Below are 19,764 nucleotides of genomic sequence, written 5' to 3' on the forward strand. Positions count from 1 at the left end.
ATCAATTCACTAGTATATAAGACATGCTAATTCGATTCAATCTTGAGGTATCTTTTGATAGATGATGGTTGGCATTGTCGATTTCAACCCTCCCCACAATGCTAAGGTCTTGAGAAGTTCCCCCAAAGACAAAGAACTTAGGAAACCCACACTGAAGATTGTTGTTCCCTTGTCAGAGAAAGAAAAAGAGTTATGAATTTCAATAAAAAATGCATATTTGGTTGAAAATAAAACACACAAGGACATTGTTTCTATTTATTTTGCAATTAGCAGGAGAATAACACTTTTGCATAGTATTTATATAAATTGTAAAAAGTAACACAAACAAACATTTGTAACGTAAGAAATAAATGCAACCATAAGACAGAAATTTGCCTCAATATCAAGTTTCTTAAAATATTGCAAATTTTGATTTCAATTAACAAGACAATGGTGACTTGCTATAAATTAAATACTAAATTATTTTTATTTAAATAACAATTTCTATAGTATTCATAATTTTGAACAAGCATAATACTTTTAAGAAACTGAACAAACATTTTCGGAACAGCAACAAAGTATAACAATTTGCACTCAATTAAATTTCAAACAATTTTAATGTATTTATAAAAAAAGCAAATAATTTATTTTTAAGATGAAATGTAATTTTTACCGTGGTTAATACATTTGGCTAAATTGTATAATTTCATCAAATTTAGTCAGTTTCACTTGAATTTTTTTCTCTCCCATTATTTTGTTAAGTTTATTATCATTAAGAAATATTTTAACAAAATGCATAAATTTTTATATTCAACTAAATAAAGTTTATGAAGTACTTCTAAAACCAATATTAAACAGAATCACATAATTGTTAAATTTTTTTTTTTTAAGTATTGACATAAAAAGAAATAATTCTGAAAAATTGTTCCTCTTGATAGCAAAAGTTAAACTTAATTAGATCGAAACAATCAGTAATTTTATATTGTCAATATTCATAAAATTATATATTTGTATTTTTTTTTTAAAAAATATGCTTAACAATTTCATGAGAATAAAATTGGATAAGTTAGCATTTACAAAATGTGCTTTAGTCAGTTAAAGCTAAAAATTTATAAATAAAGCAATCTATACAGACAATTTGATAAACATTTTGCATAATAGTATATTATATTTAGATATAGCAATTATTTAAAACTTAAAAATTAACATATAGCAAGCCAACTACGAGTTGTTGAATATAAAGCACCAATTTCACAAGAATAAACATGCAAACAAAACTTTTAGTAATACAATAAGGTATTTTAGCTTGTGCAGAACAAGAGTTCAGGAATAATTAAGCTTGATGTAAATAATTATGATATGACTTAAGACTGCACTATCAAAAACTTGATATAAAAATGCAACATTAGGTTTACAACACAGATTTACAAGCATTTAGTATTATATAATTAACAAAACTGTTTTATTTCTCTAATTTAAATTAACATGTTATACAGAAATATCACATTAACTAGAAAGCTTATAAAAAGGTTCGTCACAATATGTTTCATAATACTAATATACAATAACAAATAAAACAGCGAGAACTGAATAACAAAGTTGCCATTCAACAAACGTTAAAAATTGAAACTAATCAACAGGGTAAAATTACAACAACAAATTAATACAAAATGAAGATGATAAATTTAAGAAACAATATTCCATCAATTTAGATAAGTGAAATAAGTTCTGGTAGACAGCGAAAATGTGTTTATTTTATACAAAAAAAAAGCTGCTACATTTAGTGAATCAGTCCAATGTCATTTAAGGAGCAGCATATTTAAAACTCAAATAGTAATTTTTATTGTACATTTAAAATCATTTTACCACAAGCCTGAAGAATGACCTCCTGGTGGATTATTTACTCTAATGCCTAAACGGTGACCTTTAGCATCATCAATTTGAGCACCTAAGTATTAAAAAATACTCATATTAAATATTATGATAAATTATATTTTAAAAAATTTACAAAAAAGTTAAATTTTTTAAAACATAATTTATCATCATCAATTTAAGCACTTGAGTAATACAAATATAATATATGGATAAAGGATAATTATAAAAAGCCTTGACAACATATAATGGAAAGCATACCGTTTGAGAGAACATAATATTGTGTACAATAAGTATATAAGAGATGCATTAGAAAGTAGTTTTAAAATCAAACCATCTCACAAAAAAAATAAATAAAAATTTAAAACTGAGTTCGAATTTTTTCCGCATGAAAAAAAGGCAGTGCTTTACAGAGATGAAGAAAATAGTATTTTCAAATTCCCCACATGTCACTGACTTAACTCAAGTAAATGCTCTCTTTTAACAAAGAAAAGCAAGAATATCACACACTGATATGCTGCATCTTGCTCATTACATCCCTGTCTAGCATCACCAGAGATGCCAACTTGCTCCAGACAGCAAATATATATTTTAAAGCAAATATATATTAACAAGCAGTAGGTAGTTTATCAATTGTGATTTTTGGTTTAATAAATTAAATTTAGTAGATTTTTATCCAAAACTATTTCTAAACAAATCGTAGGCTTATATAATTCGCCACTTTATAGCACTTATGTCATGCTATACCCTTTAAAAAGCAAGTAAAAATAGTCTAATATTTGCAAAATTTACTTTGAATTTATTTAACGTTTTTTTTAAAAATTATTTTGGCATGTCCGGAGCAGTTGGCATCTCTGCATCACCACTATTTATGTTGTTGTTCAAACTTAATGTTAAGCTTTTCTACTTCAGTTGAAGAAATAAACAATGAAATTCTCTAAAAACCACATTAACCTTTACCAGGTGTAAACAATGAAAATTATATTGAAGAAATTTCTGAAAATAAGAACTATCAACTGCTCACAAGCTGCAAGAAAAATAGAGAATGAGGTAACATTCTCTATATCAAATCAAAATTAATAAATAATTTTGCTATTTTATTGGCAATTTCAGTTCTTTTTTTCCCGCTACATAAGAAATACTTTTTAGTGTTTTAAAGTATATCACATCCAAAAATTGCACTAAAAGATTTAAACGGTTATCTGTGCCAAATATATAATGCAATGTTTAGTAAGTAAGTTTAACATGCGAAATGATCTACCTAACACAAAATTCTACATAATGCAAAGCCTTGAGTTTCAAGATTTGCATTATAAAGATCTACTGTATAGTGAAAAAGCAGTTGTTGCTTTTTGAATTTCTGTCATCGTAACCACGAAAGCTGGATAATTAATTTAACACTATTCTTCAGCGTACATTTTATAATATATTTACTTACACTGTTATTTTGTTTTCTATAACCATATGCTCGCCAGGGAGTTATATGGCGGCTAAGTTATTTTACAATCACCATGAATATTGTAATATAAATTTATGTTTAGGTAAACACAGCGGCTATGATAGCTGAGAGTCGAACTAAACTTTAAAAAAATACTGCAATAAAATTTCTAACCTGATAGACTAAAAGATGAATCTTGTAAATTACGTCCACCACTTCTGGTTGGAGGACGAGTATGAAATTCCCCTGGACTATTCTTTGCATGCATTACATACTCACGAGGTATAGATGCACTCATCGGAGTTGTCGGAATTTCCCCATCTGGAGCATCTCCATCTTCTCTTTGTACAGCAGGGGGGAAAAGCTTTAAGAAAATTTAATCAAATTAGGTTACTTATTTCTTTAAATAGGATGTTTTACAGAAAAAGCTGGTGTGTTCATAATATAAGTCTCAAGCAAAGTGCTCTTTACGCTGTAAATAAAATAATATGAAAACAAATAAACAAGTGAAGACCAAGAAGGAACAACAGTTAAAGTCTATTTTTCATAAAAATGACGATTGAATCGCCATCTGTTCATTTTGAAGAATACTGAGTTTTGCTAAATACATAACGGGAAAAATCGGTTTTACCAGAGAATTATTACATAGTAATGAGGGGCTGTGATGAGGAGAAATGGTTCCTGTTAACACGCGGACAAGAAGAACAAAGAAAAGTATAGTGAAGAAGATGATAGGAATACTAGTGAAGAAGTATTGATTGGTGATGAATTTTAAGGTACAAATGGTTTTGTTCAATCAATAACATGAAAAATCGGTTCTCCCAGAGAGTATTACACAGTAAAGAGGGGCCACGATGGGGAGAAATGGTCCCTGATAACACGTAGACAAGAAGAACAAAGAAAAGCATAGTGAAGAAGATGATGGGAATACTAGCGAAGAAGTATTGATTGGCGATGAATTTCAAGAAAAAAATGGTTTTGTTCAACCCGATTTTCAATTTTTTTCTTCAATTTCAAAAATGTTAAATTTTATTTTAAAGTTTTTCGGGAATGTAAAAAACCACGGAAGATATTCATGTATAAGTACTTTTTATTTTTCTGATATCAATCAAATGCATGAGTCTGAAAAATTTAAAATTGTCTTTTCTCAAAATCAGCTTTTACGGACACAAACCGTTCTTTTCCCTTTATCTTTAAATGCCATCATCAGTGACAAGACACATCTACATATAGTATTATCTTATAGCACAAAAACCACTGTCTGTTACGAACTTATTTGTAGCTTCGACATTATTGTATAATAAGAGGTGTTTGAGGTCTTGCTGTTAGAAAACTTTACAGTTCAATACAATTTTCTAAATTAGAAAAATAGACTAAGAAGAAGACAGATTAAAAGTTAGATTAGAATTGCAAAAATATACCAATGAAAAATGGGTTGAGAGAAATGTAAAATTAAAAATTATTATAATGCAAAATATGAGTTTACTAGAAACTGCTAAAATTTAAGCAAAAAATATACTATTAGTAAGGAAATATATATACATTAAGAATTAATATTAAAATGAGAAGGAAAAAAAAACAGTACAAAAAACTTGCAAATTTTGATTAAGATAATCAAAATGGCAAGATTAAAAAGCCAAAACCATTTTAGTTGCAGGATTGAATTGAAAAGCAAAAAAAACTTATAATTAGAAATGTCTTTCAGTTTCACCTGATAAATCGGTCTTGATGATTTTAATCCTGACTCAATATTTCATACATTTCAATAATGATTTGTCAAAATTTTAAAAAGTTCTTACTTTTTTCTAACTGAAATATTAATGTAAGATATCCAATGTATGAGGGACATCTTTCAGGAAATTAGTTATTTCAAAGCATGTGGAAGGTATAATATTTGCTTTCTATTTTTCCACACTTATATATATATTTTAAATGTAATTAAAATACTACTGAGAATTCTACATATGAGTTGTAATAACCATGCTTATATTTTTGTTAAAATTCAATTTCCTAATCTTTTTACCATAAATATGAAATGTGTATATTTAAAGCTAATATGATTAATAGATATTATAGGACCTTAATGCTGTGAAATATTCCGACTCTCTTAGGAATCCCACAGCTTTGAAAAATAAAAGGAATCTCTGATTAAACTATTGCAAAGCCTGCATTTTCATAGATTGAATATAAGGACAAAAATTTTAGGAGAAAAAAAAAAACAACAAAAAGCATGAGTCACACTTAGAAAATTAACAACTTAATTTTAAAAGTCATTACAAATTAGAATTGTTCACTTAGAATCATTATTTCCAAGATAAAATTAAAGGAAGATAGAATTATATCCAAGATAGAATTACTTACTTCTCGTTGCTGTAGGCAAGCAAATACGTAAGGTGAAAATGGATGATTAGGAATGAAATGTCCAGATCCTTGAGAAACATGGAGCTAAAATAAATACATAAATAAATGTATATTTCTTCATTTTGTGAATTTTACTTTTTGTTACTAAAAGAAGTGAATATTTTTTTTAACAAGTTGGTACAATGTTTTCAAAACTGTTTTATAATAGCATTCTTATTTAATCATAAAATTATTTTAAAGCAAACTATAACAATGTAGATAGTGAGAATTAGAAAAATATTTTATAATTTTAGAAGATTTTAACGTAGCAAAAATTTTTGTTATCTTGTTACATTAGAAATGAGGAAATTAAGTTTAACATGATTAAATTTTATAATATATTAAATATTTACAAATATGATATGAAATTCGTGTTTCATATTTTGGCCTTCGAAAATTTATTTTTTCTGTTAATATAAATGCATATCCCACTTGAGTTATTTAAGAAATGGTGGCATATATATACATATGTGCTTATCTTCTTTGAAACTATTAGTTATACAAAATAACTACATCTCATTTTTCTAACACAAAACTATTATTTTATTTTTACTGCTATAAAATTGAAACAATAAAGCACTTCCACAGTGTTATAATCTGGTTCTGTCAAAATTGGGTTCATCTTAATATAGGGAAAAACCTGTACCCATTAATGCCTAATATCCCAAATTTGGGTCATTATTTTTAAAAATAAATAACTATTTTCAAAGTTTATTTTTTTAGTATTTTTTACATTTTTCTGACATCATTAACGACAATCAAGCAGAATATTAAGTTGAAAAAAATTCAGGCATTAATTGGTTAAATACATAACATTTTGTAGCTAAATACATCAAGAAATATTTTCTTAGAAAGGGAAACAGTATAAAAAATCACTGTTTTTAAGAATTTCACAAAAGTTAATTTTATGACCTCTATGAAAGTTAAGCTTAGATGAAGAGAAAGGTGACTTATCAAACTTATTTATTGTCCCCAAGCATATAAGGACATAAGAGTTTTCTTACAAAAACCATACCTACATGTTTGGTTTGAGTTTAGTGGCTAATAAGCCATGAATTGAATAGAGAAGGATCAGATTAATAAGAATTTATGTTACAAAAAATAGTAAATTAAATTTAGTATCTTTGGATAAAACATGAAATTAATGCTATTTAATATTGACAGATATATTTTTATAGACATTGCTCTTTGATAATAATGGAAACTTGATTTGACACTTTTGAAAATTTGTATAAGACTTTAGCAATGCCTGAAATTAAAAATTCTCAAGAATTACTTTTAATAAAACATTAACTATAAGCATACGTTTGATTAAAAAACAAGATTATATTCTAGAGTTCCTAAGGCTCTTTGTCAGTGAATTAAAATAGTAACACACAATACTGTATAAAGTTAATTGCAAACATTTAATGAAATGTTCACATTATGATTTAGTATATTTTTCAATGTTATTGATTTAAAATTCTTAAAATAATCCTACACATTGTTGTGTTCGCATCAAAATCAGGCAAAATGTATTTGGTTACAATCAATTACTTAAAAATTTTTATGACAACTATTTAAAGGTTGAATCTCAAAATATATTTAGATCTAATTTAAAACTTTTATAGCTTTAGAGCTTTCGTATTCTGTATTTTGATTTAATTATATAAAAAGATCCCCCTGATTTCCTTTTGTAACTCTTGATAAATGTTGAAAAAGTTTTATTTCACCACATTTCCCTTTAAGTTTGTAACTAATTATTAAAAACTCTGAATAAAAAAGATTTGCATTTAAAAAGTTAAAATTTGATTATTGGAATAATTTAGAGGAGGGTTATTAAAATTATCTTGCATTATCTTGCAATTATCTTGCAATTACCAATGTGGCATCCGTTTTGGTGGATGGATGTTGATAATGTTTAGTACATTTGTCATATTCACCATGGAAAAAGGTACTAACAATAAAAATAGTTCACATTTCAAAAGATAAGTGGTACTTTTCTTACACAAGGAAGGGTGTTAAGGCAATTTGAAACAATTTAAAAAGCCAGTGGTCACTACCATAAAATAATTTTGTTTTATGTCATCACAGAAGAAAGATTGAGTAATTAGAGATTTGCTTCACGGAATAGGCTTTGAAATGAAACTGACTTGAAAGCAAGCATAACATGTCACATTGCTGCAATAGATTAAGTAATCTTTTGTGCTATGTTTTAACTTACTAAGATGCTTATAAAAAATGTGTTTCGTTAAAATGGAAAGCACAATCGATGAACACATGCTAAGATTAAATAAAGTTTAGGGTCTTCCATATGATCCATGTAATGCATATATCATATTTAATCAAAGTCTGTCAACTAGAATGAATTATGTAACTTATATCATAACCATTCCATAAATAAATATATAAAAATTTGACATTTTCATTAAAAAAAAAAAAAGATTATCACTTACTTCACCATCTTCTACAACTAATTTTCCTCTTGATATCACATGAACTGGTATTCCTCGGCATTCCATACCTTCAAATATATTAAAATCAACGGCATGGTGATGAGTTTTGGCTGATATAATTCTGCTTGAATGGGGATCCCATACTACAATGTCAGCATCTGATCCAACTTGAATACGACCCTTTGAAAAATGAAAAATTGTCAAAATGATAATGAAATTGTTGAAATAAAACACTGGTGTATAGAAATAACTAATACCTTTTGAGGATAAACATTGAATATTTTGGCAGCATTTGTACTAGTAACAGCAACAAAGCGGCATGGATCCAAAAGACCAGACATCTGTAAAAATAAAAGAGTTTCATTTGATTAAATTGCTTTTAGAAAAATAATGAAAGTAACTTTATTAATAAGGAAGTTAAAAATGTTATTTGGGATGTAACGAATATTCGGCAAAGTATAATTTGGAAAATTATTTTCTGTGGGGAAATTTTAATAGATTTAATAAAGAATATTCTAAAATTGTATTTTACATTATTAGAAATAGTTTTTACACATATTTGTTAAGTTCTACCACTTATTAATCTATGTTTTGAACGACAAGGGAAAAAGCAAAACTTAAAGAATTGAAACTTTAACTACATTTTTCTAAAAATATGGCAATGTGAGAAAGTGCAATTAGGATTTTAAATTAAGACTTTGATTTATTTCTTCAGGCTTCGGACAGTTGCTGCTGAAGGCATTCTATGGTGACAATATTGAAATACAATAAAACTTGGTTAACTTATAGTTCTATTGTATCGGTTTGCAAAACTACTCGGTATGTTTTGTAGGTAGGTATTTTATTTAAGTAGCACTACAGCTGCACTATTGGATATATAGAGCTGTGAGTGATATGCTACTTTTAATGCTTTAACTCTTTAAACATTCTGACTGTGGAGAAATATGTAAAGAATTTTTCTCTCTGCACACTACTTTCTTACTGTATAACAAGGGAAGGAAATAGTTTTGTAACAGAAATGTCACTGGCTTAAAGTTTGGAAAAAGTTGGAACTAATGCACACAGGATTAAAACATACACAGCTGAAATTAAATAAGCCATAAAATTAGAAATGTTCAGTAACTACTACCAACTTTTTACACTTTTCAGAAAAATTTCTTCCAGTGGTAGTTAAGTTTATGTTTTAATCTATTATTCTATTGTTTTATAAATTTGGTGTAGAATTATTTTTTACACCACTACATGTAAATGATACAAAAGTTTACATGAAACACCATTTTGTTCCAGCACTTTTGTGGTGAGGCTCTTAAAATGTTGGCAAAATTACCAAAAATTCTGAAAGCTTTAATTTTTATTTGTCTGCCACTCTGTAAAATATTTTGCAAAAAGTGTAGTAGTATATACAAGCTATATTATGTTCTCTTTCAAAATTTAATAGTTTGCAACTTTCAAATACCACAATAATATAAAAATAGAGATAAGTTTTCCTTCTGAAATTTGTACAATACAAGCTGCATTTTAGTTTTAAAGTAAGTTAATAATAAGAAAATAGAACTGAAAAACTATTTTTGTTACTTTCATGGTCTAGCCTTACATATTTCAGATTTAACTGCAATAGTTTAGCTATGAGCATTGCAAAACATAAACTGACCGTCAGTTAAAAAAAATTATTTCTAAATCAACATTTTAAAAGAATTTATACACATAAATGACAAGAGGAAACTGATAATATACTTACAACACCCTTTTCCCATAAAACTGACATCCTATCTTCAACACCATTGATTCCATTTGGAATTTTAGAGAAATCTTTCAATCCAAGGCCTTTTTGAGCAGAATTGAAAGTACAATTATCTGATCCAGTTGCCTGCAATGCTCCACTTTAAAGGAAATATATAAATATAATAACTGAATATTTAAAAAAAAAATTACTTATAAAAACCTTTCTCAGGAAAATGTATTCCATTACAATGTTAAAACAAATTCTATCTTAACAAGAATTGCAGATTTTAAGAGAAAAATATAAATACACATTTTTTCCAGTTTATATATATTGTATATCTACACGTTTCACTTTTTTGTACATATGTTATGCCTTTTTCTCTGTTAAGGCAAATTCCTTAAAACACCAGGTTTAGTGAATTGTAACTCAAAATTAGCATTTTAAAGTGACTAACTGATCAAATAAACAAAAATATTTAATCATACATAAATACAAAATTTTAAAAAATATTCACCATGCATTAATTTTTTTAAATAATTTCAAACTAAAATAAATTCTATAATTTTATGAATAACCTTAAGATTTTAAAAATAATGTTTAACTCAAAATATTGGCAACAAAGATTCACAAAACTTTTCTCTAATATCTATATATTATCTCTATGACAATATGTTAAATATTACATAATATTTCTTCAATAACATTTAATAATATTTCTAATTTTAGCCTATTTATGCTACTAAAGAAATGAAAGTTATTTTGGCAGCATTTTCTGAAGAGTAGGTAACACTGAAAAAAGATAGAAGTATGCAAATCTATCACAATAGTGAATTTTAAACTGACAAGTAAGCTTCATTAAAAGATGTATAAATGAAAATTGAAATGAGTTTTTTTACCATAACATATTTTCCCTTTTCAAATTTATAACCTAGAATGATATTTTAATTAAACATTATGCATTTCATTTATGTATTATTCCAAATTATTATATTAAAAATATTTGGCAATTAGCCAAATAATGTTATCTTATATTGACAAAGAAAGAGTAATTTAAATCAGAAAATATAATGCTTTAAAAAAATTTAACATTTAAACCATAGCAGCAAAGGGGCATAAGCTTGCAAGTATGTACTTCAAAAATTACATCTCAAAATACTATTCAAATAATTTTACAAAAATTCTTAAGTATTGTTTCCTTGCAAATTTCTAGAAAATGAAATAAAAGAATTTTAATAGATAAATTTAATAGGCTAAGCCTTATTTATTAATTTAAACAATTACTTTATAAGTTCTCTGAATAACACATATTAACTTTTTTACAAGTTCTAAAGCTTACATTTCAGAATATATTTTGTAAACTTAATGGATTCTAACTGAATGTAGTTGATTTTGCAATTATTTGAATTCATAGGTTCATAGTTTTTCCTAAAGCAGTATTAAAAAATCATTTAAAATATAACAAAAATAGAAATAAATTTTACAAAAATAGAAAATAACAGCATAATTAAATATAGAAATTTACCTAGCCAAAAGTTGGGCTAAATATCGAGGTGTGGAAGAATCTGGTCGCAGTGGTGGAGACATAACAAATGCAGCAGCATGTTGCCAACATTTACGAAAGTAATGGCTTCCATCAGTACCCAAAGCAGCTGCAATTGCTTCTCCATAAACATGATAACCTGAATAAATACTATTCTTAAGAAAAAATGTACAAAAATAATAATGGAAAGGAAAAATTGTCTACAATTAATGCAAAAACACAGATTCAAATCTGCATTAGTAACTGCAACTTAAAAGCAAAATAAAAACAAGAAAAGAAACTTGATTAAAATGTTTAGTCGAGTATGAATAAGATTGCATATCTTTACTATGGCATTTAAATAAGACGAATAATGTATTACGTGGGTTTTATTTTATAATTGTTGTAGAATTTTAAACAGTATTTGTTTGTAATTGATAATAATTTTATGAACATAATACTTGACAATATAAATCTCGGTTGAAATCAGTTCCAATTATTAATAATGGGCCAAAAATTTATAATTTTGATTTTCAGCTCATAATAAAGCAGGGTTTGCAAAAACCTAAGAAAACCCAACCCATGTGGGCTTTTTCATAAAAAAATTATCATTATAATTTGTCAGATATTTAGAGTATGCAATGCAACTTATGAACATTTCAGCTTAATTATTGGCCAATAATATTAATGTGATCTTATTAACATTGTTTTCAAATAATTTGTAATGCAATGTATTTCTACAACTAATAACAAAAAATTAGTTCAATTTGTTTCAGTTCTTGAAAATTTAGATAGTCTATTATTTTATCATTACAGCTCAAAAAATAAATAATTTAAAATACAAACTAAAATGTATGTGGTGTGGTGACAAAATTTTTTAGTGACATTTTCAGTAATTTTTAAAAACAAATTATATTACAGTAGGGAACCAATTACCCGGAACAATCGCTATTCCGGATAACTGATTTTTCCGGTTTTCTGAATCGCTACAAAAAGCCGTTCTTTTTATTGTTAAACCCAACTAAAAAAAATATATTTGGAAATAATCTTAAAAAGAAGAAAAAACGATGAAGTAATACACTAATGATTATTTCCAAAATGATGGTAAGGTAAACATCTTTCAAAAAAGAAAGAAAAATCCTAAAATCTTATGAGGAAAAAAAATTTTTTTTTTTAAAATGGCGGGAAAATTTATTGAATTTCGTTCCGGTTTTTTGGTTTTCCGGTTTTCTGATTTCCGGATAACGGGTTCTGTACTGTATTTAAAAACATGCCCTTCAGGATAAAACCCTTTTGTAATCTGAATTACAAATCTAGGTAGATCTTTAATGTGATTTACAGAGCTATTACACATAAACATGCATAGTAAGACTATAAGTTGAAAACATATATATCATAACAATATGAATTGAATACATATACACAGTACTGCAATAATATTAATGTGATCTTATTAGCATTGCTTTCAAGAATAGACAGAACTCAAAAGTTTTAAAGTCAAAAGATCGCGTTTTAAATGAACTGTATAGTGTGGAAGAAATAGAAAATGTTTTAAAATAACAGAAAATTTAAACATAATAAATAAATTAAGAGCTTGTAGCTTGGAACTTATGCTTTTCTTTAAGCAAAACTTACTGAAGAGTTAAAAAACGTTTAAAATTGAAACTAAAAAATGATTTATAGTAACATAAACTAAACAATATGGTTGATTTCCAAAAATTCCAATTAATGTTTGCTGATTAACCAACATTTTTAAAAATGAAACGTTTCTTTAAAAAAAAAAAGCCAGGCGAGGGATTTATACCATTTTTTAAATTTAGTTAAAAATCCAAACTAAATTTAAAGAACATAATTTTATGGTGTATTATTTTTATCTACCTTATAATTTGAAATTTTACTACATAAATGTTACTTTGAGCCTAATTATTGCAAAAATAGTCTTTGATTTACTGCTGTGGTGTTGTAGAGAAATTTAATTTATAATAAAAATAGTTCCAAAAAAGAAAATATTATATTTGGATCAACCATATATTATTATTTGATACTGAGGACATGAATGACCTATAAAGAATATAGAAAGACAATTACACAAATAGAAAGAGTAGCTGAACTATTAAATAACAAATAAAGATAACTGTACCATCTTGTCTCATTTTTGCTATGACATCTCCAGCCGATTTGCTCATAACATGCACAACATACAAGGGACATTGAACCTGGTGAGCAAGAACAATAGCTCGGTTTGTAGCTTCCGCTTCAATCTAATAAAAAATTTTAAAAAAAAAGAAAATTAAATATAAATTTCAAAAGAATTAGATAAAACGAGTCATTCAAAAGTTATTTCAAATTATAAACAATATCAAGTTAGTACAGTAGAGAGCCGATTATCCGAACTGTTCGGGACCGAATGTAGTTCGGATAATGAAAAGTTAGGATATTTGGAAAGTAGTTTAAAATCTAGTTTAAATTATTATTATTTATGCAACAATACATGCATGTATGGCAATAGGTATGTATATATGGTATAACAATGCATGTATGTATGGCTACTATAAGAAAACTGCTAAAAAAGGTCGTAAATTAAATATAGTCTTCAGATGTAGTGGATATTATTTATTCTTCTAAATTTAGAAAAATTGTCTATAAGTTAAAAAGTATTCTAAACTTAAAAAAAAAGAATTTGGACATAGTTCGCATAATTGGCGCTCTACTGTACTTAATATTAATCTAGAAAACTTTCTTACAGAATTTCACAAACAGAAAAAGTTAATTTTATTTTTTTTTACAAATATATTGGTATGATGTAATCAAATTCAATGATGTTTATGTTTTATTTAATATAGTGAATCTTACATATTTTTATAAAAATTAGGGGATACTTAATTTGCATCATAAGAGTAACAAGGGCCTTATTTTTGAGGGGGACAAAATAAAGGTAAACAGTCACAGCTCTATAAACTTCACACATAAGAAGAAAAAAAATCTTAAATTTGCTACATCTCTGCAAAAAGACTAATAATTTTAATAATTTTCTTGCTTCTGATGAGCTATATTAATATAAGGAAAAAAGCATGAAGTTTTTCTCTATTTGACTGTAATTTAGAAAAGGACTACTAGAAATTTCTAAGGAGACACATATATCAACCGGTATAATGTTGATATTATCTTTGATTGAACATACAAATTAACCCAAAAACTAAACTTGAAAACAAATTTTAACAGTAAATGATCTTTTAAAAGAGTAATGGTGCTATTCTTTTATTTATTTAATTTTTTTTTTTTTGGAATGGGTTAAAGGTGGAGTTCAATGGCACTGAGAGATTGCTATTATAAACCACCAAACTCTAGGCAAAAAAACTTATAACATTACATACTTAAGAAATAAAAATGAAATAATGCCAATTATGTCAAAAACCAATAGGAGAGGAATGAGGAAACATCCAAAACGAAGGAAAAGTCTAGAGAATACCTCAGAGTGATGGAATCTATAAGCAAAAGATAAACTCCATGAATGCAATTTTTTTGACCAATTGAAATAGTCTTATGAACATTATCTAACTTTACTCGGCAACTCAAACTTCAAAATATTTTTATATTTTAAAACAGGATAAATTTAATCAGTGAAAGCACTTATGTAGGATAGTGTCAAAGACAGACTTCTACAGGAAGGACAGCTAGAGGGTTTATGTTAGTGATGCCAAATATACTAACTGATATTAAGCATCACTTAAATATTACTAACAGTTTGAATATTTTAGTATACTTTAAACAATGACATTTTACATAATTTTTTTCTTCTAAATATTATATATCTTTAAAAAAACAGTAGATTTTTGTGAGAAGATTAAATTATTTTCCAATAAATGCCTTTATATATATATACAATCATATTTGGGCACACATCTAAATAAGTTAATGTTTAAAAGTAAATGACATGTCTGCAGTTTTCAAGTAACTAACATTTTAGCATACATTTGTTTAAGGCTGGTACAACCGATAGAATAGAATAGTAGTTAAATAGTGCTATCATACTAAACTTCATAAGCAGAAATATTAACATTAAAATATTATTTTCCCATTTTGACTACATTTTAAGTGAACAAGTTAGGACTACCCTTGCTTATAACTAAAACTTTTGTTCAGCTACCGTTCCATCAAAAATTATTTATTAATATTAAAAATAATTCATAATTTAAAAATTCTACATTTAGCAAATGTGACACAATTGTTATACAATTTTATTTCTATACAAGTTAATTTTTTTAACTTTTGAACATCCTAGGACATTTTTTAACTAGAAATATTTTCCTGATTAGTAGTGTTCTTGAATAAGTAAAAAAAAGAAGAAGAAAAAAAGCATCTTGGTTTTTTACAAACATGAGTTTGGGTTGGAAAATTAAAGGGTCAAAGAAATAAGTCAAAAGGGATTAGACTACATTCTTGGATTTTACAAGCAAAATATGATTAATATTTTGAAGATATCATTTTTAATTAGATATATTTTCAATTAATGTAATAAATTAAGCAAAATTTATAGTAGAAACATTATATTTTGTCATTACAGTGACAAATTTCTCTTAATGTATAAAACAATATTATAACACACTAAAAAAATATTTAGATTGTATAAAAAAAACTTTTGGCAAATAAATTAGTTGCATTCCGTTAAAAGCTCTAATTTAAAGTAAAAGGCAACATTTATAATAGACTAACAAAGAATTAGATATATTAGAATATGTAAAAAAAAAAAAAAATTCTGCAAATTAAAAACAGGGGGAGAAACATTTTCATTATTGCACAAAACTTGACACATGTATAAAAAAAATAGTATAAAAAATTAAGGGGGTTTAGAATTTATGAAAAATAGTTTTCAGTTTAGGATTGCTGTAACTCATATACTGAAAACTGTAAGATAGACTCAGAGATTCTTAAATCTTAAAAGTAGGGATGAGAGTAGTCAGAAAGTAAAAAAGAGGAAATCCAAGAAATATATATCCAAAAATTTGACAAAAAAAAGTGCGATTTTTAAACTTGTAAACCATATGATTATAAAGCCCGATATGAGACTTTTAAATCATGTGAATATGAAACTCTACTTCGAATTTAAAAAACGTGAAAATAAAAATCATGATGCGTAATTTTTAGATCACGTAAATACGAATTACGTTGCATAATTTTTAAATCGCCTGATATTACAACTGCAAAAACGAATCACGACATTGGATTACTTGGCTACATAGGGTTTTAAAAGCGCGTAAATACAAATCGCGATATTGGATTTTTAAATCTCGTAAATAAGAATCTCAATGTACGATATTTAAATCGCATGAATAAGAATCGCAACGTTCAACTCTTAAATCAGGTAAGTACGAAGATTGATGCTTGATAATAAAATTGCGATTTTAAAGATGCATACAAACACGATATTGGAGTTTTATATCTCGTAAATACGACTCATAATGTACGATATTTAAATAATGTAAATAAGAATCACAATGTGCAACTTTTAAATCAGGTAAATACAAAAATCGATTATTCATATTAAAATTGCGTGAATAAGAATCAAGATATTTGCAGAGTCTGGACTTTGGATTTCTAAAAGGCTTGTTTGTATTGTTTTTGTTTAGACATAATAAATAAAAATTTACAAGATTAATTGAATGAGCAATTAAATATTTTCACAGCAAATCCATCTCTATTTTTTTTTCGTTTGCTAGCAGCGACGTCTGAATTACGAAAACGGCGGACGGATAAAAAATACGGAAAATCTTATTTTCTGTGTGTGAAATCGGAGAAAATAGCTAATATAAGTAATAATGCGGAAGGGTTAGCAGCTGGGACGTAGTTTGAATTTTCTGTTTATCTTTGAAAATCGTAAATAAATATAATTATTTAATTTCAATGACTGAATTTTCCAAAGAAAAAAAAAAGCGGGATATTTATAAAAATAAAAAAACTCAACTTTTAGAAAATTGGAGGTTTTGAAAAAAAGGCTGAAATTCGAGAGGTAAAAGCGAAAAAATCTCATCCCTGTATAAAGGCCAACCAGTTTTATCCCAAGGAAACGATTTTTAGAGAAACTTCAGAGGGAGGAATGAGGACTTCAATAATTTCGCTCCGCGGAAAATTAAATTCCTCACAAAATATTTTAACTTATGCAAAAAAAAAAACTGCTGAAATTAGCGGGAAAAATCTGAAAAAAGGCGGAAATCCACGAATCTGCTGAAGAATCGCATCCCTGTAAAAGTAATAAATGAAATTTGGAGATTAATGAAAATTAAAAGTAATAAGTCAAATTTATATCAAAATTATAGTACAAATTTAAAAGTCAAATTAATAAAATTAAAAAAAAAACTATAGTTTCAAATCTATTCTTCAGCGTTTTAATACCTTGTTCCTACTTTTAAAATATTTTTAAACACAATTAGATAAATAATGAAAATTTATAATAACATCATTTTTCACAACACATTTGAAAGCATATTGAGGGGTTTGTGGAATCAATTTAATATTTTGTATAATTTAAAAACTTTGCTTGTTAACTTATTTTAATATGATAATTACAAAATGATGTAGAATTTTATACTAAGTAAATGCCAAGATATATTCACATTAAAACAGAATTGGGTTAGTTATCCAACAAAATATAGTAATAAATTTAAACTATTCTTACATCGAATAAATAAAAAAATTAATATTTTACCTCTTCAGGTCTACTGTACAAATGACCTTCAGGTCCAGTGATACCCAACTTCAGTAATCTTTCTGTATTCTATGAACATAAAAAAAGAAGACATAAAACTTGTGCATGGAAATGGAATAAAAAATGTGTCTTTGCAGTGTCAGAAATCAAACTTATTAAAGGAAGAAATTCAATTAAAATAATATCATTTAATCTTAGCAGGTAGAACAGTCTAATTATAAAGAGGTAAAATGTAAAAAAAGATATTAAATTCATATATTTGCAAAAAAAATTTATTATTTGGAATAAAATTAACTTGAAACACATATTTTAATTTTACACTACTTAATAATTTTTTTATTCCTATAGCTTGGTGATACCAGCATTTTATATTTGCAGCCCTGAAAAAAGCTATGGGCTGTTCTAATTTTTGATGAAGGAAGCTGAATATACAGTTATAACAAATATTGTAACTTATACTTTAGTTAAGTAATAAATAAGATAGTACTTGCCTACTTCCCTTTTTTTAACAGTTGATAGGATTTCATTTTAGTATTGTAGGAACAACAAACACTTTAATTTATATTGTTTTATTTAATGTAGATCACATGGATGAAATTTATTTTCTAATAAAGGATGTGACTATTAAATCAAAGCATTTACATGCACTATAAAATTTTCTAAGCTTTTATGATTTTTATTTCATTTTTGTACAGGATCTTTTGTACAGGTGAAATTAAATTCTAAGAAACAATGTGACAAAAAGCTTTTTAATTAACTAAAAATTTAGTTAAGTTGCATTTTAGGTCGGAAAAGAAGATTAACAGTGTCAGACCAATTATTTAATTTCAGATTAACACTTGATTTGTCACAAATTAAAATTTTGCAAATTAACCACTAACACATCAAGGACAAATTAATAACAATTGTTCTGCTTTAGTCATTGAGCCTTTGAAATACCAAAATGATCGATAATTTGTGTAGCTGCTTCTCAAACAATTATACTTACTGTATTAATGACATCACCATTTTCAGCATGCACTTGGGCTAATGCTCCATTTTTAGCACAGACTTCAAATATTTTTAAAAGTTCTTTATCAGACATTTGCAAACCTTCATATGCCATAAACATCTTGAATGAGTTTATACCTAGAAATTGTTTTTTAAAGAAAAGTTATTTTAAAAATTGTAAAACAATTAAGAAACATAAGACATAACTTTAAAAAAAAAAGTTTAAGATGGTTAAATACAGAGCCTTTAAAATATAGTTACCCTTTTCTTTGGTTAAAATTTCCATCTCCTCTTCAGTTTTATCATTCCAGTCTGAAACTATCATATGGAGACTATAATCACAGCAAACTTTTTCATCTGCCCAACTTCGGTATTTATCATAAGCTTCTAGGAGGGAAGACCCCTTACTTGAAACGAAGTCCACTGAGAAAGATTAGAATATATGAATAAAAAATAAATTAAATTTGAATGTTTAAACAAAAACATTTTCTAAAATGTAATGTCTTTCTTCCTTTTCAGCAGATGCTTTTTCGATCTTAATTCTATTAAAACTCACTATGTTAAAAGTGACTCTCAACTTGGGTAACTCTTACTACAGATTTTTTTAAAATTTTAGCAGGAAGATAAACTCATTATATTTTAATGTATTAAAGCTTAAAGGGCAGGGTATTGATAAGTTTAATAAAATTGCACAGGATTAAAAAA

General features: G+C 26.5%; 1 protein-coding gene across 7 annotated transcripts in view; it reads right to left on the reverse strand.

Annotated features, from left to right (window-relative positions):
* Window positions 1-241: 241 nt before the first annotated feature.
* Window positions 242-19,764, reverse strand: part of CRM (Collapsin Response Mediator Protein) — an 87,625-nt gene continuing 68,102 nt past the window's right edge. For all 7 annotated transcript variants that reach the window (XM_016048419.3, XM_016048421.2, XM_043040295.1 and 4 more), the window contains 11 exons: window positions 19,321-19,482; window positions 19,058-19,197; window positions 18,070-18,138; window positions 13,507-13,627; window positions 11,370-11,526; window positions 9,863-10,004; window positions 8,382-8,465; window positions 8,125-8,304; window positions 5,651-5,734; window positions 3,464-3,653; window positions 242-1,927 (listed from right to left, as the gene is read on the reverse strand). In XM_016048419.3, the coding sequence (XP_015903905.1) occupies window positions 1,842-1,927; window positions 3,464-3,653; window positions 5,651-5,734; window positions 8,125-8,304; window positions 8,382-8,465; window positions 9,863-10,004; window positions 11,370-11,526; window positions 13,507-13,627; window positions 18,070-18,138; window positions 19,058-19,197; window positions 19,321-19,482 (1,415 nt within the window). In that variant the 3' untranslated portion in view covers window positions 242-1,841. The remainder of the gene's footprint in view (window positions 1,928-3,463; window positions 3,654-5,650; window positions 5,735-8,124; window positions 8,305-8,381; window positions 8,466-9,862; window positions 10,005-11,369; window positions 11,527-13,506; window positions 13,628-18,069; window positions 18,139-19,057; window positions 19,198-19,320; window positions 19,483-19,764) is intronic.

The sequence above is a fragment of the Parasteatoda tepidariorum genome, chromosome X2 (genome assembly GCF_043381705.1).
Source record: "Parasteatoda tepidariorum isolate YZ-2023 chromosome X2, CAS_Ptep_4.0, whole genome shotgun sequence".
Taxonomy (NCBI): domain Eukaryota; kingdom Metazoa; phylum Arthropoda; class Arachnida; order Araneae; family Theridiidae; genus Parasteatoda; species Parasteatoda tepidariorum.